The sequence below is a fragment of the Sceloporus occidentalis genome, unplaced genomic scaffold (assembly GCF_023333645.1).
Source record: "Sceloporus occidentalis isolate IW3139 unplaced genomic scaffold, rSceOcc1.0.p SCAF_51, whole genome shotgun sequence".
NCBI lineage: Eukaryota > Metazoa > Chordata > Lepidosauria > Squamata > Phrynosomatidae > Sceloporus > Sceloporus occidentalis.
In genome coordinates this window covers 597,107-622,196 of record NW_028317031.1, presented here as the reverse complement: position 1 = coordinate 622,196, position 25,090 = coordinate 597,107, and the positions used below count along the sequence as shown (strand labels likewise).

At 39.7% G+C, this 25,090-nt stretch overlaps 1 protein-coding gene across 1 annotated transcript; it reads right to left on the bottom strand.

Moving 5' to 3' along the window:
- Positions 1 to 1,335: 1,335 nt before the first annotated feature.
- Positions 1,336 to 16,480, bottom strand: SOAT1 (sterol O-acyltransferase 1). The gene is made up of 15 exons (XM_089491610.1): positions 16,354 to 16,480; positions 11,050 to 11,108; positions 9,971 to 10,119; positions 9,247 to 9,306; positions 9,021 to 9,128; positions 6,983 to 7,262; positions 6,814 to 6,892; positions 6,269 to 6,350; positions 5,708 to 5,753; positions 4,698 to 4,827; positions 3,635 to 3,732; positions 3,138 to 3,236; positions 2,527 to 2,662; positions 1,960 to 2,105; positions 1,336 to 1,398 (listed from the first exon to the last, which is right to left on the bottom strand). Exons 1-15 carry the CDS (start codon positions 16,478 to 16,480, stop codon positions 1,336 to 1,338), a joined length of 1,662 nt encoding a protein of 553 aa, XP_089347736.1.
- Between the last annotated feature and the right edge of the window lie 8,610 nt (positions 16,481 to 25,090).

Sequence of the window (25,090 nt, the reverse complement as noted above, 5' to 3'; positions counted from 1 at the left end):
AAAAGTGGAGACCCTTTTGAATGCCAAGGCGTGGGTTTCCGGACTGGATTGACCAAAACCGACCTTGGCACTTTAAGAGCTTTTGCAGCAAGCAGCCCCTCTGGAATAAGCATGGATGTGGGGAAATTCAGGTCTGATGCGCTGGTGGCTGTTGGCCCATCAGGCGCTTGCCTACGTGCCCAATAGCCCATGAAGGCCAAAATGAGCATCACGATTTAACCCATTGCTCGCCCTCTTTCTCCCGGTCATGTCATTCGAACATCTATAGGCAAAAAGACATCGTCCTTAATGAAAGCAAGTATACTGTTAATACTGTTAACTATAAAAAGTGTTTTAACAGCCAACATGATTTTCTCTTAGGATAACAAGAAACATTAGTGACAGTCTACACATTAATGCGCGGTCTCCGCGGACCTTTTTTTGCTTCGTGCAAGTTAGTTAAGAGATTGGCTGGACAAAAAAGTAATTAAAATTAAAATGGGTGGACATGTAAGAAATAGATACCTTTCAAACAATATAGGTGAAACAAAAAAAATGCACACTTATGCTCCCTTATTATAAATGATCCTTCATTAGCTACCATTCAATACAAAGGTTTGCACGTTAACCCTTTGTGTGGTCTCTTCTTACATTCAGAAGGTGTTTAGGTCACACCTTTAAAAGGTTTTTGTAGAATTTAGATGTAACAACTTATCAATGTATACCAAGCTACTGGTAATACGACACGATTCAAACTAAAAAAAAAAAAATTCTTTGGCAGTTGAAGGAGCGGGATGAAAGAGTGTAGCCACGTTCATTATTGCTTTGTAACGCAGCGTATTTAATCTCACTGTAGAATTCTTTTATCCATGGATTTTGGAATGCTACAAGCATAGTCTAGCGAAGCCCAGGTTCTCTGCTCCCACCGATTGCTTCCACTTCCCTGGGTACAGATTTACATTCAAAACGCATTCAATAGTCTTCAGATATGCACAAGACAAATGTCCTGATGTGTTTAACCGTAAAAACATACACGGAAAAGTATTTGTTAATGCCAGCACTTTCAGAGAGGAGTTGAAAGTTATAGGATAGTCTCAGAAAGGAATAGAAATTGTCATTTTAGATTGTTCCGAGGTGGCCGATACGATGAGTTGACCCAAAGCAAATACAATATAAAAACTGAAGCTCATGATTCCTTTAACAAAACCGGTAGTCACTGACTACATTCCCTCCCTCTTCTTCTGGTGAATTAGTACCGGGTCCAGTTCAAGGGTGTTGACTAGTTTGATTTAAATGTAACAAGGCTCTCAACCATATGGCCACACAAGTTGTCATCTGAGCAGGTGCACAATATTTCTAGCCTTCAAAACGAAGTTGACAGGTCCAAGAACGTGGCGTCAAATAATCCAGAAAGGCTGGCTGTAAAACAGGGAAAACGAAGCAATTAGCTGAGAAGTAAAGCGCTCATCTTAAACAGGAAGCCCAGAACATGTTTGCATTACAAGTTTTTTTTTTAATGGTTCTTGGTTTTTGCATAATGTTTTCAGCTGCAGGCTTATTAACCATTTGTATGTGTTCCAGCTCTATTATTTCAGCCCAATCTAGCAAACACCCCGACGTCTCACCAGTCTTTATTAAGAAATGGTGAAGTGAGAACCATGAGTCTCCCGCCACCTCTGGCTTTAGTGAATAAGCTAAACTAATGACCGTCTATAGAGGAAAATTTCCTTGTACGAACAGCACTTCATCACTGCTATAAAGAATCAGCTCATTGTGGCATTTAAGTGGAACAGTCACTCAAAACATCATGTGACGGACATGCAGTCTTCACATTTATAGAGAACGGTTAAAGATAATACAATGTTAGATAAAAGTGGAAGTACTGTATACAGCACTGTATTTAATGCTTCTCCCTCTAATGGTATATATTATGTAGCCAAAATCATTAAAGTACACGGTAGATGAATACTTATTACTTACATTGCTGAGCGGGCAGTGACGCTGGGCATACCACTCCTGTGAATATAGACAGAGGAGGACACCCTGACCCAAAAACAGAGATGTCCACATCACCACATTCCAAATTGGACCTTTCCGACGGTCATGGAGAATGAAGTTAAAAAGCACTGAAATGAAGAAAAAAAAACAAAAAAAAACGTGTTTTTTAGGGCTTGTTCAAATGACAGATTCATTCATACACATCTAGCATTTTTTTTAATCCCACCGTTTCTATACTATAACAGTCCAACTACACCATCGATCAGCAGAAACAACTCTGTCATGTTTAACTGCTACACAGTAATGGGAATTCAGTAGAAAAAGAATTAAAAAAACCAAAAACGTACTGGTGGGTTCAACTGGGAGCAAAAAGAAAAACATATTTGTGGAGAAGGGAGTAAATCTGCCAAATGTTAGGCCAATAATAACCCGATTTCTGGCGAACAATATGAAGTCTTCCCACAGATTTGAGTGAACTTGCACAGCCACAAAAACATAATTCAGAAGCAAAACACTAAAACAAAATAAAAATAATGTATTTTTACTTACTGCCAAAGCACATGAACAGGATAAAAAGAACTGGATAGAAGAAACCAAAGCATATCCCAAGTGCATACTCATGAACCACGGCCGAGACGGTGAAGACAGACAGCATGGCTGCCGCTTTGAACTTCTTGCCAAAAAACTTGAAGAAAAATATTTATATTAATTACCAAACTTTAAAGAAACTGTACACAACTGCCGATGTGTCCATCAGATTAAATATATTGGTGATATTTAAACATTGACCTCATGGAAGCTTTTTTTTTTTTTATCTAATCAATTTCCTTTCCTGGAGCTCTCTCGCTTTTCCTCAGGAATGGAAAGGAATAACCATGCAGGTTCTGCGAACAGGACATTAACGCAGTTGATCCCATGCTACATGCATTCGGAGCGATTTTATGTAGGTTCATGTAAGTGTGCCTAACTTAAAAATGTAGGATTCCGAAAAGGGACAGACCCGCTTAATCACAGCCACCGCCGTGCAGATCTAAGAAGTCTAGCCGTGTGCTTCGGTGAAAATACACTCCTATACGCCGTGAGGTTAGCAAAACGTTATGAAGGATGCATGATTTCATTTAGATGTCATTTGCACACAAACATTGGATTTGCATCCTCACCCAGAGGAAATCCCGGTAGGCATAGTAATACAGCCAGTCATGCACCACCACGTTCCAGGTCCGATAATAATTGGCAAACGAGGTTGAATTCCACCAATCCTATAATTGAAAACAATGCATTTATTATTATTATTAAAAAAACATGCATTCAAAGAGAGGCCGCATAGAAGAGCATTGCTAGTCACATTATTTTCTGAGCTGTTACACATTCTGGTGTATCAATAAATAAAGAGCATGAAGGCCAAAAATGGGGTCCTTTTCATCCCAGAATAAAACAGTTATTGTACTGCGGCTGTTATAATAAAGCACAGACTGGGCATACATAGGTTTTTTATACAAATAGTCAGTGCCAGTGGTTTTGTCTGTATGCCCTGACCAAGTCATGAATGCAGTTATAACTAAATAAAAACTAAAGCATCTCAGTTTCAAATATCCTTCAAAACACTAAACTGCACCCCCCCCCCCCCCAGGCAGGAGACATGAAGACGAAGCCTTACCTTATAAAACATACGGTCTGCAAACCGCAGCATCTCCGCAAAGGCATTCAACCAGCAGTGCAGGAAAGCGAAAAAGGCCAAGAACAGTATAAGCACACCTACAATTCACACGGGAGAAAGGAGCGATCAGTCAAAGACAACATATAAATACACTACGTCACCGAAAGTGTGAGGGAATCCCTCCCAATTACTGAGTTTAGGTGTTTCAGCCCTACCTATTGCGAACAGGTGTATAAAATCCAGCACATAGGCAGCCGTCTCCAAAGAACATTGGCAGTGAATTGTGTTGTACTAAAGAACTCAGTGACTGCACTGCCATAGAATGCCACGTTTGCGTAAGTGAAATTTCTGCCCCCCTAGAGTCAAGTGGGAGCATTTAGGGGTAACAACACCTCAGTCGTGAAGCAGTAAGACCACTCACACTCAGAGCTCACTAAAAAAAAAAAATCACCTGTCCTGTGTAGCATCACCCACTAGAGGGTTATGGAAGCAACATTAGCAGAATTTGTTTTTCATGGCTCAGCAGCTACACATTTATAATCACTATGTGCAATGCCAATCGCCGGCTGGAACTCTGGGTTTTTTAGGGTTTGGGCCACTTAGTTCCAGTGAAGGGTAATGTTAATGCTATATCATACGTCAAGACAATTACATGCCTCAAACTGTGGCACCAGTTTGGGGGTTCAAGCATGACCGTGTGTACATAGCTAGGTCCTTAAAGACGGGCTTAAATGGTGCGGAGGTACTCAAATGGCCTGAAGAGAGCCCTGACCTCAACCCCACTGAATACTTTAGGGATGAATTTTAATGCGGATTGTGAGTTAGGCTCTCATCCAACATCAGTGCCTCACCTCACAAATTCTGTTTTGGCTAAATGGACACAAATTCACACAGACACACTTCCAAAACCTGGTGGGAACCTTCCCAGAAGAGTAAAGGCTGTTATATGTGCATATTAATGCCCACGGATTTGGAATGGGATATCCAACAGGCTCATATAGGTGTGATGGTCAGGTGTCTGCATACTTTTGGTCAGTGTACATAAACGGGGTACAGCAATTACCTGGGAGAATGCAGTTGAAGATACAGAGAACAAAGACACGCAGGCTAAACGGCTCCTGGCTGATGTTGCGGAAAAGCGGGATACAGAGACGGAGGAAAACGTAATAGACGTAGAAGAGGCAGCCAAGCACCTGCGGGAGAATGCATAGAAAGGAAAAGGAGTAGTCAATATAATCTTATAATTACATGGCAGAAATCCTGGGACTTCCTTAGCACTTCCGATAAAATATTTTTTTGCAGGAGCATCGCTAATTTTACTCTTCAGTCTTGCAATTCAAATGCTGGGCACATATGGTTAGAGCAACATGTGCACGATACACAAATCGTAATATGGGGCCCGTCATGTATTACTTGAGGCATGCATAGGGCTTTTTTTGTGGGGAGGGGTGCCTTCTTCCACCATTTACTAATGTAACAAAATAGATCAATAATGTAAACCTCTTTCTTATTCCTTAAACATGTCTGGGGACACTCAGACTTGGCTCCAAGTCTCAAGGTGTCTGGTTGAATGGCCACATTTTCATGGCTTTCTTAATATTTCCTAAATAGGCAGATGACTTCCCACTTTGTCTTTGGGATATTCAATCCCTGTTTGCAAACAAAGCTCTTTAAAATGAAATTTCCTGCATTAGGACGTCTTTAAAAGTAATAGTTTTCATACTGACTGTCCGTCTTTACAATGGAATCTTAAAGTTGGATAGTTAAGAAAGTAGGTCATAAAAAGTGCAATGATTTTAGATTTAAAATAAATGGTCTGAACATTTACAGTTACAGGCATTTTGTCTCTTTTTCCTGACTGAGGAAGACATTGACCTTACTCAAAATAAAAAAATCGAGTTAGAAATGGCCAGTTGGATGCATATATACTATATAGTGCCATAAAAATAAATGCATCCAATCTCAAACGCCGCAGTAATGTAACCACATATCTCAATGTAGAAAAGATTTTTTTTATATTAGCTGTGCAGATATATCCATGCAGCTAATTAATGAATAAGAATCATAACATACCTGTGCAAATTTAGTGACAACATATCCCCATCTAATAGTTGGGGTCCTAATAATAAATTAAAAAAAAAAAGACATAAGAATGGCATACACAATATTTGACACGATTTCTAATAAAAAATAAAATACTTATGATATAAAACAGCCGGCAATCATCCAACCATCTAACATCTGCTGGAAGGATGTTCCACTATTCTGCCACTATCTCAGTGAAGTCAATGTTCCTTTGCCTTTTTAAAATATGACCTCTTGGACTAGCACTTCTCATCTTGTAATTTGTTGAATCCCTTTATATATTTAAATGTTTCTATCAAATGCTTCCCTTCTCCAAGCTATACAGCCCTTCCCTGAACTTTGTCCAGAATATCTATATCCTCCTGGAGGACTGTACAGAATACTGTAGGTGCTACCTTTACATCCCCAAAAATAGCTGCTACAAAATCCAAGTCAGTAATCCTAATAACATACTTGTCTTGAATATGTATGTCCCAAGTGTTACTTTAACCTTTTAACAGCCATTTTTGGCACATTTTCCAAAACCAGAACTGCAGCCATTTACTGTACCTTGGATAACTGTCACGGTATATCAGCGTGGGAATAAACAAGAAATATAAGTACTGCGTTACTTGAGGCACTGGAACAACAGCTGAAAAGAAGGGGAGAAAAATCATCTATAAAATTTTCGAAAGATAATCACCGCGGGGGTGGGGGGGGTGGGTTACCAATCCCATGTAATCTAGAGTCCATGCATGTTAAAGAGACATACTAAAATTAATAGACGGTCAGTATTTGCACCGTTCACCAGCAATGCCATAAGGGTTTCCACTACTTATAAGATAAAGGTCTAAAACCTTTTTTTTTTTTTTATTTTGCATTTTTAATGCACATGCAGACAACTAGGTTTGCTACTGGCACAATCTTGCAATTTACACATTTAGTTAGAGCAATAAAACATTTTGAAGCTGAAACAATAAACAAGCAACATCATCCTCGGTATTAAACACCCTACATGGAATTTATTCAGAATAATGTTAAGATTCCAGTTGACAATGTGGGAGACCACAGGAAGTCTGACATGAACTATTGGGGTTTGTTGACTTTTTACTCACAAGATTTCTCCTTAGTGAATGAAAAGACACGGGGAACATTCTCTCTAATGAATGAATGTGCCTTCATAATAAGCCGGACCTGGGGGAAAAAAAGAACAGATGTCAATGTACATGCATGAGATGGAGATCTTCTCTTCAATCACATTGACTTGAGGCTCGCCATACCCACCTGTTCAAGAATGACAATAAACCGGGAAGCAGGGGGTAGATTGTACTGCACAACGATGTATGCTGGACCAAACCCCAGGCACATCTGAAAAATCATGAAAAGTGACCCAAAAACAAGGGACCGGATACTGCGATGATACGATGCCCTGTAGCCCCGAGCCCACGTGTTAAAGAGGGCATAAGGCACAATCAAGGTGCTCAAGAACATGCACAGCCACGAACAGACTACGACTGGGAACTTGCCAAAAGCGTAGACCAGGAGATCAAATTCCAAAACCAACCTGCACGGGAAAAAATAAAAAATTGTCTAAGAAACAAACAGCATCTTATGATACAGCAAACATTCTGGTTTGTATTATACATTATATGACCAAAAGAATGTGGACACTCCTCCAATATATTTAGCTTCAGCCACATCCATTACCAACAAGCACATAGGCAGCGATCTCCATAGACAAACCTTGGCAGTAGAATGGGTCGTATTGAAGAGCTCAGTGACTTTAAACGTAGCTCTGTAATAGGAGTAACAGCTCAGCCACAAAGCAGAAGACCACACTCGCTCACTTGAGTGCTCAAGTGTGTTGAGTAAAAAAAATGCTTGGAACTCTATAAAGAGTGATGCTACAGAGGAAAAAAAAATAAAAAACCACCTCTGGAAGCAACATGAGCACAAGTACAATGCGTTGGCCGCTTTATGAAATGGGCTTCCAAGCATATGTGCACAAGGCAAAGAGTAGCATGTCTAATGCCTACCGCAAAGTTTGGTGTAGGAGGGACGCTACAGCATACAGATGCATTTTAGAAAACTTTAGGAAAGCCTTTCCAGAAGAATGGAGGCGGTCATAGCTGCAAAAGGGGCCCAACTCCACATTTAAACGCTGTATATTTAGCAAATTTTAAAGGCCTGGATAAGGCACTGGGCTATACCACATACCCAAATATTCTGAGTTTCTACATAAAGACATCATAGTAGTGAAGATGGTGACACTGGCATTTAGGATCCAAAAAGGGGACAAGTGGGAAGCATGCACCACATATTTCTGGTTTTGGTCATTGGTGGGGGCACAACGAGGTCACAGGGAACTTCAAGGTCAGTCTGTGCAGAGCGCTGGCTTAAAAGTCTATAGGGGAAATACACTATGAAACAAGTAGTTTCAGCAGACTACTTGGGACACATACTTGGGATGAGAATACACTGGCCATGCATGAAGGCATCTGGCCTTTGACCAAAATTGTTCACATTATCCACCAGCCAGCAGAAATGGTTACTTTTTCTGACTGGTCGGCCGGGAAAGGCATGGTTACTGGCTCACACAATATGAGGCATATGGTAAAGTTTTAATTATGTCTAATAGAAACAGAAATGACAGAACAGTAAAACCACACGAGAGTGAGAACTAAAAAGACAAAATAGTAAAAACAAAGAAAAGCAAGTGCTGAAAAACTGCTATTTCGCATGACAGTTACTACTGCCTTTGAATATTAAATTAACCAGATTAAAAATAGAACCGCTAAATCACATTTGGAGTTTTATCCACAGTCTAGATTGAAGGATAAACCCATCAAGGACAGCTGAAAAGCAAACAAACACTAGTCAAAGGACATGTCCAGCACAAAACGTTACACGAGGTTACATTCTCAATGCAACATGTCAAGAACAAGGCTATTTATACAAAAACAGGAAACAGATCACATTGCTTAAAAGGGGAACTACCCCCACTATGACATAACGCAACTAATTTAATAAAAACGACCTATTAATTCTCCTTTTTATATTACCATAAACTTGATTCTTTTTAGATATTTAGTTTATAAAAGTAGGAAAAAAAGGCAGACCTAGCTTTATCTGATCAATATCCTGTCCTGAAATGATCTCCTAACCTGAACCTTACAAGGATATCTTGGACAATTGCTGTGCTCTAAGCATATTAACAAAGACATGTGACAGCAATAATCTATGACACGAGTGCTTGCAGGTTGACTTCTAGCATGACATTACTTATTTGCACACGGTCAAATCATTCCTGGTATCTGCTCACCTGCCCTGGTCGATGCAATCCACAACCAGTGTGCTAAGGATGAAGAGTATCAGCAGAGCAATGAACATATGGTAGATGGTTCGGATGTGATTTACTTCAAAGAGCTCACTGGGAAAACAAAAGAAAAACTAGAGCTAGCAATTTTATTCGCAGCTACTAAATACTGCTTTGAATTGTGTTGATCAGAATTGTCATTTTTATCAGAAAACCTGACGTGCATACTTACTCCAAGAGAGAACGCCTTGAAATAAAAAGTTTCCCATGTTCAGGAGGTGGCCTCAGTCCCCTGGAAAGAAAACAAAATGCGAGGAATAAACCAGTGCAAGCAGAATGGCCACCCCTTAAAATATTCCAAAGGGATCCGGAAATGGTTCATGTTAAATTTAACCAACTAACTGCTTAATCTGTTGTATTGGCTTCCTGAAAAAATCTGATTCTCACAACAATTTGGGTATTTAGTTCACATTCCATCTACCAGAGAGGCTGATGGTAGAAATGGATCTAGACATCTAGATACATTCCAGAGATGTCAAGTTTCCTGCTTAAAGTCACTTAAAAATACTTTTAATACGGGTACGGTTGATATAGTCAATGTCTTGTTAGAGTTTGCCGAATTACTCACACTTTTTGTTCTCTGAAAGAAAAAAAAACTATTTTCCTGCTCAGTTCTCCCTGGTCCTGTCTGCAGAAACCAGTCTACAGAACCGGCTGGGTCCATATCTCACAATCTAATTCAGTGAGGACCCGATCTTACAGACACAGCCGGCTGGTTTCTGCATACGAGGTTGGAGACAAGCCTTCACATGAAAGTAAAGGGTTTCTTACCGTTTAGTAACTCTTAAGTGAACAATTCTGTAGCCTTGCTTTTAATTTAAGCTTTATTTTTATTATTTTCTGAAGATAAGCGATACCCTTAAAGACATTCTTAGTAAAACAAACGGTCTTATTACCGGGTTTTATGGCCGTCCTTCTCGGCACTTCCAGAACACAGGTTAGATGATGCAGTCGTGCTTTCTAGAACAGTTGATTCTTCTATTAAGTTGTTTACAAATTCATTAAAGTGAATGTCCACTTCCTTCATCAACTCTGTCTTGAGAAGCTAACAGATACAACAGACAAGGCTTTCAGAAACACATTTTTCATTCCATTTCTTTAAGATTATAATGACACACACCATTAATACAGATAAGACAACAGGCATTCAGAAGCTTGAACTATATGATACTGGATTGTTTAAGTGTTGTAGGTGATCGACATTAATGAATTGTTTCACAATCTTTAAAATGTATTTTTTCCCCCCCGCCAATTTATACATTGATATATATGCATACATCCACTCCCCAGCAAACAATACATTCTGGGGGGGCATTACGTTCTATGCTTGCAGTACATTGCACGTGTCTCCAATAATAAAGATAAAAATCAGATACCTAGATGGTGTATTGTATTTAATCATTCAACCTTCCTTGGTTTCGCCAATCCTCATGCACGGCCTTTACTTTTAACTATGTCAGTAGACTGTTATCTGATCTTATACGAGATAAAGAAGTTTGTTTAGCCAAGTGATTAAAAGATAAATGTAAACCCATACCACCTTCATCCTGCTAGGTGAAAGTGCTTGTATTAGTCTGGAGCCTGTTTTACTCACACATCTCTAGATCAAATCCTTCTCACACTGCGGTCCCCACATTTAAAAGAAGGCTAGATGTTTTTGCAGAAAATCTTCACGAATAGAAGAAAAATAGGAGGAGGATACAGGAGCTGTTTTTCCACAACTATGTACTCAACTTATTGAGTATTAATTGAAGAATTAAAAAAGGAACAGAGTGAGATCCCTGGTGGTCCAATATCTTCTTGAAATGGTCCACAGCCCATATCTTACATCAACAAAATAATACAACGGGCAGAGTAAGAAAGGTCATTAAAAAATGAAAAAGTGGAAACATTCACACGTGTGTCCCTTTATTTGTAATATATAAACATCCTGGTAAGGAATACGTTAAGGAGTTAAACTGGTAGCAGTTTCTACCTCTGCTTTCCTCTTCAGCTCCATTTTCTTGCTGATCACGTGTTCCAGATCCGTAAGTCCTAAAAGTAAAAAATAAATAAAACAAATCAGGTCGTTCTGCACTGAAAGTAAACAATGGAGAAGTAGACAGAGAACAGGACATTTAGAGATTCAGCCGCTTCAAGCTTTGTAAACAGAAACTTAACACACAATCCTTGCTCTTACGGTGACGCCAAACTGTACCAAGAGCCAAAGCCATCGACACAGAGCTTTTTTTTTTTTTTTTTTTTTTACGTGATACATGTTCACTAACGTAAGAACAGGGACGTTATTTTAGGATTACTCTTTTGAGGGCTCCAGAACTGCTCTTCAGAAATAACATTTAGAATTTCTCCAAAGAACTATCAATGAAGGGTACATTATGTGATCACCCTGTCCCATTTTTGGTAGATCTAAACATCAGGCTTGCTTCTAGTACCAGGGTCAGGATTAAAAGTTCTCAATACCCTCAGTAAGCTCTTACAGGGGTAAACAAATCTAGAATGAATTGCCCTCAAACAATGCAGTGGCAAAAAGTCAGGGTAAAAACCAAAGATTCTCAGTTCTGTATGTTAGAAGACAGCAGAGAATTGCTCACAAACCAGCACACTGGGATTGCAACTGAGATACAGCCTCAACTTTAATCTATGTTTCTTGTTGGGCAGGAACAGAGTGAAACGCATCATTGAGACTGAAAGTCCTTGTAAAACAAAGGTTCCCAAGCTGCAAATTGTGATCTTAAACTAAAAGAAATTGCACTGCGGCCCCTGGTAAACACACCGAACCATCACGTGCTTTTATGTGCTTGACTTCTTTTCACGGCATTTTCTGTACTTTCCAGTTTGAGGTCTTTTATTAGGTTTAATTTGAGTTACACAGACTTTCCCCAGGGTCCGTTCTTACAAGTCTTCGTGTCCAGTGACTGAGGGTAGGTGAGAAAGGTGTCCAAGCCCCATTAATCACTGCATTTGTACATCTGTACCGGGAGGGGAGCAGATGAGGAATCACTCCGGAAGCACATTACTTTCTACTTCCGTAACATTAGTGATGTGTCAATCAACAGAAGAAACAAAACGCAGAATATTTCTAAAAAGAACTATTGTACATGCCGGACAATGTGTGTTCTAGGGGTTCCTTAAATCAAACCGAGCATAACTGCTGTGATAGTTCTCTTATAGCAGTTCCAGAATGCAATGCATTAGCATCTATTGTATATTAGCAACTTCTACTTATTCCAAATATATTTCTTGGCTCTTGCAAGCACTATCTATGTTTGTAATGACAACAACATGACAAAGTAACATGTATTATGTTTTCCACATCTGTGTGGGAAGTAACAAAATTGGGTCTTGCTTGCAGTAATATATTAATTCTATCTAGCATTGATTAAAGTGAGTATCAATACCCTCTGGTAATCTGGACCTGTGCCATTTTAAATAAACCAACAGACATATAGTAAAGCGTTGCAATCAGAAAACAGACCCACAAACAAAATACACTTGGAATTTTAACTTCTGCGGCCTCCGACCCCCCGCAGCAAAATCCAATAGAAGGTTTTTGTGGGCACCGTGCCTGTAGCAGAATGCTTCATTTTGAGATGACTGTTAACGTCTATAGCTCGAGGACACAAAGGGTTAATAGACATATGTATTCCACTAGCCATTCCATCTTGGGCTCCATTAAGTAAATATTAGGAGGTACACAGAAGAGTTTCTCAGTACAAGGAACACATACGTCACCTGGAAGCTCCGGCGAGAGACAGCTTATGTTTCAATTTAGGAAGTTACAAGGTACAGGCAAGAATTAAATGGGCGATACTGGAGATCCATTTAAAAGGATTTAAAAATAAATATATGTATCCATAGTAGGGTATGGATCCGCTGAAAGAAGAAGAAAAAAAAAAAAGAAAACCTAGAGGTTTTAAGATGAACGTCAAGAAGGTAACATCGGCAGAGTTGTATCAGATTAGTTCATCTCTGACCGTTCCTCTACTGAAACAGACAAAAGGAGTCGTGTCCATGTTCCTTCCGTGGGTGTCATGTGAAACTTCTGCTGTGACAGCAATAACAGCCACAGCATGAGTGCACAAGTATTGGCGTTTTCCTGCAGCAAGGCAGTAAAGAAACACAAGTGTTCCTCATGGAATCTCATTGCATCAGTGACTCAACGCTGGGCTTGGGCCAAGGCCACGTCTTTTGTGACATGACACAGAATGCAACGAAGGCAAGAAGATCATCTCCTTGCTGCATAGGCGGTTCTTACACAATCTTTAAAATAGATCATGTGTTTTATATCCATAATAAAAGTTTATATCACTATTATACACTCGTCTACTGGAAAACAGGAGTTACAAAACCTAGGTTTAACCTGAACTAGATATGCGACATGGAATGAATGTCGCTTGCTGTGGGGGAACTTTTTGCTAAAAATATAAAAAATAAAAATCTGCATTTTGTGGCAATCCATGGCATAACCCACAGAAGGTCTGTTATTTGGTATGAAACATGAGTTTTACAGTCCTGTATTATCTCAAAAAGAAAGAAAGATCATAGAAACACAAGTTAAAGTCATAAATTTGTTTTACCTGAACTTGCTACGGTCAATTTATGCCGGCAAAAAAAACGGGGCACAATTTTGCTATTCGGCAAAGAGAATGTTTTTAACGTACTCACTCAATCGAAACCATCAGCAGTCTCTGTTAATAATTTGGAAATTATATATATATATTTTTTCTCTCCCTGTCTGATATTGGCAGGTAAATGAAAGTGGCAACAACCACCCAAACATAGCACTTTATCTTAACATTGTTTCAGAAGCAAACTAGTCATGCCCAGACAATGGTCACACTTTACAACATTTTTGGATGGATTTACCATAAGAAAATTAATAATGTTTTAAGAGGCCAATTTAGACATAGATTCCAAACAAAGCCCTGATCTACTTCATATGCAAAACTATTCCCACTAACGTAATCAATCATCTGTTATTTCTAAGGGCTTTGAGTCAGGGTCTTCAGCTGGCAGGTCGCTGAAGGTCAAATTGATCTCATCTGTTGCTCAATGTGATGAAACAATGAAGAAAGAAAAGGACTCTAGACTTCGGAAGATGACGGGGTATAAGCGACTCATATTCACATGACTGTGAGACTGATGTTAAACAAAAAGCCTTACAAAAACACAACTGTTTCTATTAGGAGTTAAGATGTACAGAAGAAAGAAAAAAAAACCGACCTCTTTAAGCATATTTTTAACCCCAGTATTTAGAAACCGGCCGTTTTAAATAGATGTTTGTTTTGGTCTTTATGGGCTTCGTCAGCAAGGTACATCTCGTTGCCTTTTCACGCCTTACTTTTAACTCTCTCAGTTAAGGATCCTAATGAATCCTCCCCACGTCCATATTCATGGTGTGGCTTGCAGGAGATGTATTTGACTTGATGCATCTCCTACTTAGCAGAGCGGTGCTTACGGGCCGGCTTGTGCAAAGTGTCCAGGGGTGGTGGGGGTAGAGGAATCAGCACGGACACCGATTTTAATGGCCTTCTGGCCAGAGAGGCAGGTAAGTCAGGGTGGTCGCCCAGCGCTCCAATTCTCTCTAACTAAAATACAATCTCAGTCTATCAGACATTGACCTGTGCCTTGTCCAGAGCCTCTCCTCTATAGCTGCTCACGCACTGCACCATTACCATGCATCATGTAACGTCACGTTATACAACTCCACTGTGCGCCCATCTCCAGCCCTGTTTGAAGAATATAGAGTGCTCCAAGGTGCAAACGCTCAACTGCCCCATGGAGGGTGGAGGGACGGTAACGCTGCAGCATCTTCGTTATTTAATGTTTTATATAGCGCCATTATATTCTGTAGCGCTGAACAGGTGCCAAGTACTTTAAAATGCATCCGTGCACTGGGCAATGCATTGTCTCATGAATGCTCACTCATTTATTTTTGTATATTTTGTTTATAGAAACTGTTAAATGTTTCAAAAGACCAGGATATGGTTTTGTAATCCCTTATCATGCTCAGTGTCCAACAGGACAAGATAAACAAACAATCAACTCTTGTGAATTGCAAAGAAGTGCAACTATGTGCTGGAAATACAGAGTTTGTGTTAATCAGTAATGAAGGGGGGGGTATAGGCTCAGTGCATAAAGTGTGTTAAAATATCACACCGGTGATCAAAGTCGAATCTTGAAACCCAAAAGGTTTCACGCAAACATCTACAATGCAGAACAATAAACACAGGGCGAAGCCACCTCAATATTTTTAATTAAAAAAAAAAAAACAAACCAGTAAGCAATCTTAATTGATAAATTGTAGCCTTCAAACTTACACACCACTTCCATCAATAAAGCATTTGTGAGGTTACTGGAATTATACCAGAATTTTAACACTAAAATACATGCGGGGTCCTCTTTACCTTGTGTATCAGTATTATTTCCCAATCTGACCTTGTCATGTCCTATTGCCTGTATTTAGCACGGAGGTGTCTACCGGCACCATAGAAATAAATAAAAAAAGAAGAAGAAGAAATGTACAAGAGAATGTGTCACTAGAAACAAAGCAGAAGCGCAGTTTCAAGAATGCCTTATCTTATCCCGCTGAGATTGCCATATCATTTCCAACATGCAGGAAGCAAATCTTTATTTTGCCTTAAGGAATAGCGTAATTTAATTGTGAGGACACCACACCTAGAATGTGCTGCAGCAACTTGTTTCTTCTCAAGGTCCTGTTCTATAAAATTAAGTATCACCTTCCCTTCGATTACACCGCCCCGTTCACTACATTGATGAGGAACGACATAGAGCTCTTCAAGTTCGGATTTTATCGATACTAACATACTATCCACAGAGCTAGTGGGTGATACAGGGCACCTTTGTGAAACTATAATGGTCATCATTATAGCTTTAGCAATAAGAGATAGTTACCTGATGCAGCTTACACTCCTGGAAACATAAGAATATTTTAAACAAAGCTACAGATGCACCCTACACAATCCAGCCTTTATTGTTTCTCTATCCATGAGCAATAAAAATGCACAAGTAAGCAAAAAAACAAACCTGGCTTCTAGTAGCTCATCTCTTATCCGAGTATGCAATCCAAAATGCTCAGTGAGGAACTGAATCAAGAGCAAAATTACAATTTAAGTAGTTATAAAAAAAAAAAAAAAAAAAAAAAAAAAGACAATGCAACTATTTGTTGGACTACAGAAAAACACAGATTCGATATGCATACCGAACCACATCTCCTGTTAGATTAATACAGAAGAATAAACTTAAAACATGTTCATACCATTACTCATGGTCCTGAAGGTCCTTTCTCCGTCAGCTCTTCTAACAACATCCTCTTTTTCCGAGGCCAGCAAAGGCTTCAAAACTACACGGCGACTCCTCAGAATGCGGCCCTCTTCGTCCGACATGCTTAAATCACTGTCCTGTGGAATAATGACAAGGACAGTTGAAGGACTTTACTTACTCTATTCTACCCTTAATAAATAAAAAATAAAAGATCCACAATCCAGAAAAGGAAGAAAACATTCCCTCCCCCCCCCCCCCCACATTAAATGAGCATTTCTATAATTTTATCAAACCTTTAACTTTATTAAATAAAATATGGATAACCTGAACTTCCAAGTAATTGCAATAGACGGTGACAGCGAGCGACTAGAAGGCAGGAATAGCCAAGCAGGTTTGTGTTTGCTCTGTGATGCGTTCAATACAGGATGTAATTATATGGCGTCCTGAACAAACACGTGGATAAGAAAGGTTGACTTTTCTGGCCACAGTCTCGCCAGGTAGTAAAAACACTCTGCCTCTTGGAACAGAGCCACCATCTAGTGTTGCATCAAACGAAATACAATATCCACTTTGACAAACAGAATCTTGTTTAATCCGATTATTCCTGGAAACACAAATAGTCTAGAATTTGGCACAAAGATAGGAAATATCGAGGGGGATCGAGACAGAATACCTGAGAATTCGGCTATAGCATCCTGCAAAAGGCTTCAGAACCCAATACTAACCGATTTATAAAAAGGTACACTGTGATTTTGTTCTTATTATATCTTATTTAAAAATACTACGGCTCAAAATGAATTACTAAAAAGGTGACTTTATTTCAGTAAACTTTTGAGAAAAGATTTAAAAAAGGTTGATACATATTCAATGCAAATAGAAAACATAACACATCAGAACGTTAAAGCCTGAAATAAGCTGTTATACCTCAGAGTCCACGGGAAAACAACTTACGGCAACTTACCCTAAAGATTCTAGATTCCCAGAATCTGAGCATTCCATAGAACAGATGTATGGCTCAAGACAAACTAATGTTTTCATATTCCCCCTTTTTGATATAACCATGCATTATTTACACATGAATTACTCTGCGGCAAACTGATGGAGTCAGGTGATAACATCAGAAGCAACCCGTTTATCTTCCTCTTAGAAGACAAGTACCATTTCATTACAAAAACACGTACATTGCATAAACACAGGATGTCCTCTGCGATCGATTATATATATATATATATATATATATATATATATATATATATATATATATATACACACACACAAAATATTGTTTTACAATGCTTTCCAACAGAAATGCACTCCAGTTATAACAACTTTAATCCCACCAGAGGGCATGGAGAGCCAAGTAATATCTGTTCACCCTGGTTAAGGTTAAAGCCCTAAATAACCATAAAGTTCCAAGTTGTTATCAAGTCAAGGTGTCTATCAGTAACACGCAATGATGTACTTACTGTGCTGACAAAGCGTGAAGGCCAGGAGCACTTTTGATCTGATTAATTGGTGATGTAATCAGATTATCTGGGCAGCCACAAAATGCATATTAAGGCAATTACATATCACTTAACTTTGAATTGTATGGGGATGGTAGAACATGTAGATAATGGACAAATCACGGGGTAATAATGCATCTGCTGATTATAAATGCAACTTGGAACTGACCTATGGAAATCACAGTTTTGATCTGGTGAGGCCACATTATCAGTTTGATAACTACTAAGGAAGTTCAAATCAGGGACAAATTATATCACTTGATCGGTTCTCAAGGTTTCCAATAAACCATAAACAGATACTAGGCAAAGAAAAAAAAAAAAAAAGTATGGCGTGACTAACTGGCCCTTGGTTAACGCTTTGTCTGCCAATGCGGACTACAGTACATAAGGATACCAATACATTCTTGGGAGGAGATAGAAGGTGGCTCCAGCACTCCATCATAACGATAGTGTTGGAAAGGGGACATACACTGGCTGTCATGATACCCTCAATGGTTCAGGTTTCAATACTTTGAAACCTAAACAGATACTCCTTTCACAGAATGGCGATTATTGACTAAATAGCGAGTTGCAGGTGGCTATGAAACAATTCATGCCATCTGCGTAACCATGCATTATGCCAGATCAAACCAATAACTTTCTCTAGCAAGAGGGGATGAGTTGCTTCATCTTGCCACAATCGCTGACCAAGATTACATAAATAGCATATTCGTAACCAACACTCTGTAGAATTACTTTAATATTAAACAGAATAATGGGCAGAACACAGGTATTTTTTAGTAGTTTATTCCATCATAAATACTTAAACATTGAAAATCTGAGGCCAGAGGGAGGAGAACATGAAGCACAGAGAGCTTAACATGCATTTGGTTCATATCTCATCACTTATTAGGGATACTTGCAACTTACATACAACTGAACCGATGATGCATTAAAATCGTTATGGCCCGATAGGATGTATTTTAACAGGTGACCAAATTAAAGAGTCTGTTCCAATTGAACACCCTAGCATATCAAGCTAATGAACCTTAGCAGAACTGACGTTTTTTTGTTTCCTCTAAAGGTTTAATCACCCAAAAAAAACAATCACATAAAAATGGCACTTGAAGCTTTAATTGCCACGTAATGTTTTTGTGTCAAACAACAATTAAGCAGACTATGAAAATCATGTCTGTGGCTAAAGTTTACATGCTTAAGTATTACCTAGGGCAGGATTTGGGTGTTCAGTAGTACTTGGATTTGTGCTTTAATGCTGCATTAGGTTATAATTTTCTTTTTAATATATTTAATGTTACGAGTGTAGGTGGAACGCTTAAAGATACAGTCGTCTTACTTGAGACATGCAGGCCTACAAAGCAAACCTCACATCCAGGGAAATACGAGGTTGTGAAGAAACAGATGATCTCGCAATAATATTTTGCGACCAAACAGGTTCTACAAAAATTGTAAATACAGATTAGACCGTACCTTGGTAAACTTTGCCTTAAATGTTTAAAACCTCTTGCAGACCCCAAACCCCCTTATCCCCCCCATTAGGTTGATCTAGTCTAAGTTAGAGGTTTGAAGTGGTGGGTGGTGATCGATAGGAGACTGCTCAGGTGAAAGAATGCATATGGGGATTTAACAAGTAGTCCTCGAAATCCTGAAAGACGAAAAAATAAGGCAGATGGCTCTAACGTTACTATATTTAAACCGAGTTACCATACATTGCCTTTAACTGCAGATCCATGGAGAACACTGGGGTGTTATCTTGGGAATTTCCAGGTGAATTGAACAGGATCTCGCTATTGAACATTTGAACACTATGCCCAGACACTAAATCATGGTTACTTTGGATATAATTTGTACTTGTTGTTCACCTGTGCCAATGTTTCAGCAGACATGACCTCTTGTTTCAAGTTTGTTACTTTTTTGTGGGGGAGGGGCATGTTAATATATCACCGAGAATCCAATAACTGATAATATATACTCAGATACCACCAAGGATTACTACACATTTTCCGACAATATATAACTGGCAGCATAACCCTTCGTCTACAGTGTATCCGTACATATGTGCTCCAGAACAAACGTTGCACACAAGAATAGTAGAGGGATCACAATCCAACCCCGACGTATGATATTTCTGAAACCAGATATTGCTTTTACTGTACCTAAGGACCAATTTAAGCCAATGTGAGAAAACACCCCTTTCATTTAATACAAATCCAGTGGGGGTGATGGGAATTGTAGTCCATCAGAATCTACAATGCCATGATAGACTGGCTGAAAATCTTTTTTTTTTTTGTTTTTTATTACTTAATACTCATCAAAACAAAAATGTATCAACTATTACTCTATAGAAGATTATGAGTAAAGAGAAATTACGCTACTTTATTCGAGACTCACTAAAGGAAACAGGACGTGGGGTTGTTAGGCGGCCATTCAGCCATCACAGACAAAGCTTTATTAACCAATAGACATGGACACGAGTCCCAGAATGAAAATGAATGGAATAGAAGCCGGTAGGCATTACTCAAGTATACGTGTGTATATAGGGTTGTGTACCTGGCTCTCTGCAGGGTCTCCCTGTCCCGCTTTCTCGTTTCTTGTTGGAGTCTCCGAGGTGTATCCCGAGGGCGCCTCCGGCAGTAGATTCTGGTGAACTCGCTGAACCTCTCGCTTACGTTAATGCATTGCTTCCTGTTCTTGTTCAATGAAACCAACGCGACTCACTCGCAGCTCCGCTCTGCACACCGGCTCTTGACTCTATGGTACAACCAGGCTCGTGCAAGAGCTGTATAACTACTATGAGACAATCCTCCGGCGCATGCGTACTGCACTGCCAGGACACCTGTGCGCATGCGCAGTATAAAAAGGGCTGGACTCTTGTTGTGGATTGTGCGTGTCCGAAACGGTAGTCGGGAGACTGTAGTTAGTTCAGTGTGAGACCGAAGAGCCGAAATAACGGCTGTGACAACATTAATACAGTAAAGTTCCTGAATGATTAATCACTATGATGGAATACAAATGATTCCCATATACAAGAGATACAACGGAAATCATGAATAATCAGCATTCAGGAAAATCAGGATGTGGAGCAATTAAAACTTCTTAATTACATTTTCAGTATCGTGTTTCATGTAATTGTGGGTTGTAGCTGAAAAACTTTTAGACTGAGTAATAGAAAAGGGCATATGGAAGTATGTATTACATTTATTTATATAGCGCCTGCAGATTCCGTAGAGCTTTACAATCAGTAGGATAAATGTAAAATCACAAACAATAACAAACTGGTAGTGAAGGAGAAGCGCGCCCTGCTCTTGTGAGCTTACAATCTAGTCGGTTGAGGGGGAAGTGAAGCAGTAGGAGAGGACGGTTTGGATAGGGATGAGTGTTGAGGTTGTTGGTTGTTCTGATGGCTCAGACATGATGCTGGCTGAGAGTGTTGTGAGGAAAGGTTGTATGTCTCAAAAAAGGTGGGTTTTCAAACAAGTTTATAAATTTGCATACGAGGGAGAAAATCTGACAGAAAGGGGAAGGAAATTCCCAGAGAATGAGTGCAGCACAGGGGGAATTCCTGGATGCGGGAGTGAGAAGAGGGAATGACAGTAAAAGAGAGACGAAGGTGATGAGAGGAACAAACAGGGCGGTTAAGGTGTATTTGGATAGGAGGGTAGTGATATAAGGGGGTGCGGAGTTATGGCCTCTGTAGGTCAGGGCCAGGAGTGGAGCGATTGGCACTGAGGAGCGGCAGATGAGGAACGGTGACAGAGAAAGATTAATGTAGCTTCGGTGTTGAGGGCGGATTGGAGAGATGAAAGGCAGGAGAGGGGGAGACCAGTTAGTAAAGTGTTGCAATAATCCAGGCGGGATATCACAAGGGAGTGGACTAGTGTGTTGGTAATTTCTTTTGTGATGAATGGGTGAATTCAGGAGGTGTTGTTCAGGTGAAGACAGCAGCATTTGATGAGGGACTGGATGTGAGGGATGAAGGAGAAAGCAGTGTTAAGTGTGACACCAAACCAGCAAACTTGATGGAGAGGAATGCTCTATGCAGTGAAAGAGACTTCCCGCCATTTTTTTAACCCCTTGGTGACAAAGCCCGTACATGTATGGGGTCACGATGCACCGCATGTACGAGCTGCCGTTTAATAGCTGCAATGCCGTGATCGCATAAGGGACCTTTTGAACATGTTATTAATGCCAGTGATACCACAATTACATAACTTAGTTCACTTTATTGTTTGTTTTTTTAGTTATTGTATTATTTTAGTGATTTTTTTTATTGTTTATCACTAACACAGAAGAGTGAGAAACATGGACAGACCCTGCAGGGTATATCCTGTCCTCGGATTACCTCCCGAGTGATGTCAGCAGTGACGCGACCCAGAAGGGAATGCCCGATCACACGATCCTTTATATAAAACTGTAACAGTTTTCCAGCACTCGCGCTGGCAGCTGTTACAGTGGATGTGGAAGCAGAAAGCCAGAAGGGAGCCCAGGCTGTCAAACAGCCCGATCTCCCGTGTAGTGGCAGGGATGTCCCTGCCTCTGCAAGAAGGTCAGGGCATAACCAGTACGTCCATAAGGGTTTCTTGAGATGCGTTTTATGGATGTACCAGTATGTCCATAGGGGACTGAAGGGGTTAATCACCCAGCCTGATGCGCTGACTAATGAAAGTCCATGGAGATATATCTCTCAAGTACCAACTTGAGGACTCTCCCATATAACTGGGGATTGCAAGCCACTGGGGAGTGTTTGTGCGAGAGGGAGTGTGTGCTAGGTGGACAGCCTTCCCCTGCTGGGCACCAGCACTCCCATCATCCCTTCCCTATTGCGCCTCCGCTCCATGGCGTCAACATCTTCCAGGTCTGTACGTAATCATTGTACATAGTAATGCAAGTTAGGATTCACAAACACAACACTGTATGCTATGCTAAGGGAGGAAAATATTTTTCTTCATGGCACTTCCCCTTTAATTGTTGTAGTATTTATCATTCTTACCCGGGAGCTATAAATATCTGTAGCCTGGACTCCAGTGCGTTTTAGCGCGTGTAAGTTGGTGTGTTCATTTGTTTTTAAATGGATTTGGGAAAGAAAACTTCTTGATTGAGTTTGTTCGAAGGGCGAGCATACATACCAGATACGAGGCAGAGTGCAACATAAAAGCCCAACCAAACACAAGTGGAATTGTGGCTGAAATATCTTGTGGGGATTTGGAAGAGGCAACTGGAAAGTCAGGCAGGAATGACAAATGGCTAAGGGGGCTGAGAGAGGGGGTGCTGGGGACTAGTCCTCAAGGCTGCCAACGATGGAATTGTCTTAACAAACTATGGCTGTGACAGTCACTGACTGCCCCCCCCATTCAAAATCAGGAGGTTCCTAGAAAAACACAAAGCCTCCTTAACACAGAGCTCCTGGGAAAGTCCATGCAGAACAGATTGGTGAAGAAGAACTTCCTCTCTGCAGATTTTCAGTTAGTTTCCAGGATTTGACAAGGGTGGAAAAAATGTATTTCAATGAGAAATGTCATTTCTTTCGCTTAAAAACCTTTGACAAAGTAGCATGAAAAAGGCCTATATACGATATAGCTATTTCTTAAAGGGGAACTCCCACCATACTTGTATAAGCTTATGTTATTTTTCTATGGTTATAAAGAATATGTAATATCTGTTGCAAAAGGTCATATAAATAGTTACTTTATAATGTATACTTTATAACTTTTTGCAACTATGGTACTATGTTTCACGCTAGTATTCTTCTAGCCAAAGTTTCTAAATTACTATATGGCTTTTCACGTTGAGATGAGGGTTGCACTGTTGTATAATATAAGCATGTTATATAAAGTAACTGGGGGTGATGGAGTAAGTATGTTTCAGTGTACATGTGTAAGGAGGGGTGTGTGTATGTATGTGTTTGACATTCGTTTGATAAAGCATGTGATAAGCCATAGACATTGATTAATGCGCTTCAAAGTAATCTGTTGAGTAATTTCTTATAAGATCTGAAAGATCTGGAAATTGTCATATTTGTAAGAACAGTGTCTGCATTCACTGGGAACAGATTTCAATGTAACGCTAGTTGTGTAAGCAGAATAGTGCAGACTGTGTCCCTCACCCAGAACTGCATTGTATGGTGCTCGCCAACGCCTTGACCCACCTTCAACTTTCTCTTGGACGTTTATCTTTATAAGAGGAAGATCTAGGGTTTGATATACAGATGACCATCAAAGCAGCTCAAGTAAGTACAGTTAGAGGTGTTTGCGGTTAGAGGCCAATGTCTCATGAAATGTGGTTATACGGTAGGAGGACATTGGTTCTCATGATATTCCAAGAACATGACACACTGCTCCAGTAAGAATGAACGCTGGGTATATTCAACAACAAAACCCTTGTACAAATAAGATCATATCAAAGCACGTATGAAAACACTTCACAGCAATCATGAAAGAGTAAAATGACTAAACAAGACTAAATATTTGCCAACATAGAACTAGTGGGTCAGAGGAGAATGTTATGGTAAAAAATCAATTGGCCTGGACTCATTTTAAATTCAATAAGTAGTTAATCAATAACAAAAAAGACCGTGTTCTTCACTAGGGAACTATTGACTGTTTATTAAACACTCATTTACAGACACCAGCCAAACCAGAAGGCTTGTTGTTCCCTCAGAAATCTCATGGTGTTGCCACAACCACAAGGGATTCTGGGTAGGCGGATGCAAATAAGGTCAACAATTATCACCTTTTGCCTCTATATCCTCTTTATACATGGATCCCTTGAGAGTAATTGCCCGCTGTACAGGACAGCCTTGCGGTTGTGGCAGCACCATGAGATTTTTGAGGGAATAACAAGCCTTCTGGTTTGTCTGGTGTCTGTAGATGAGTGTTTAATAATGCTTCTACATACCCCTAAATTTTAGTGGAAGGGTTTTTCATCACCTTTACTCACCATAACTTATGTAATGATATATATATATATATATATATATATATATATTTTATACATACACATACACTAGGATTGACAGAGCGGTGACAGCCCAGGAAATTCTATGAACTATATAAATAAAAAAAAATAATAACTAAACCTCTCCATTTATTTTTCTGCATGAGGCAAACAATTTTTTAATAAATGATGACTGCTCTCTAGTGGACAAAAGCAGTGTTACACATCTTACTCGTAGATTTTAGAGCAGAATGTGAACATTTACATTGCTGTATCAGTCTGCGACAAGAAATCTAG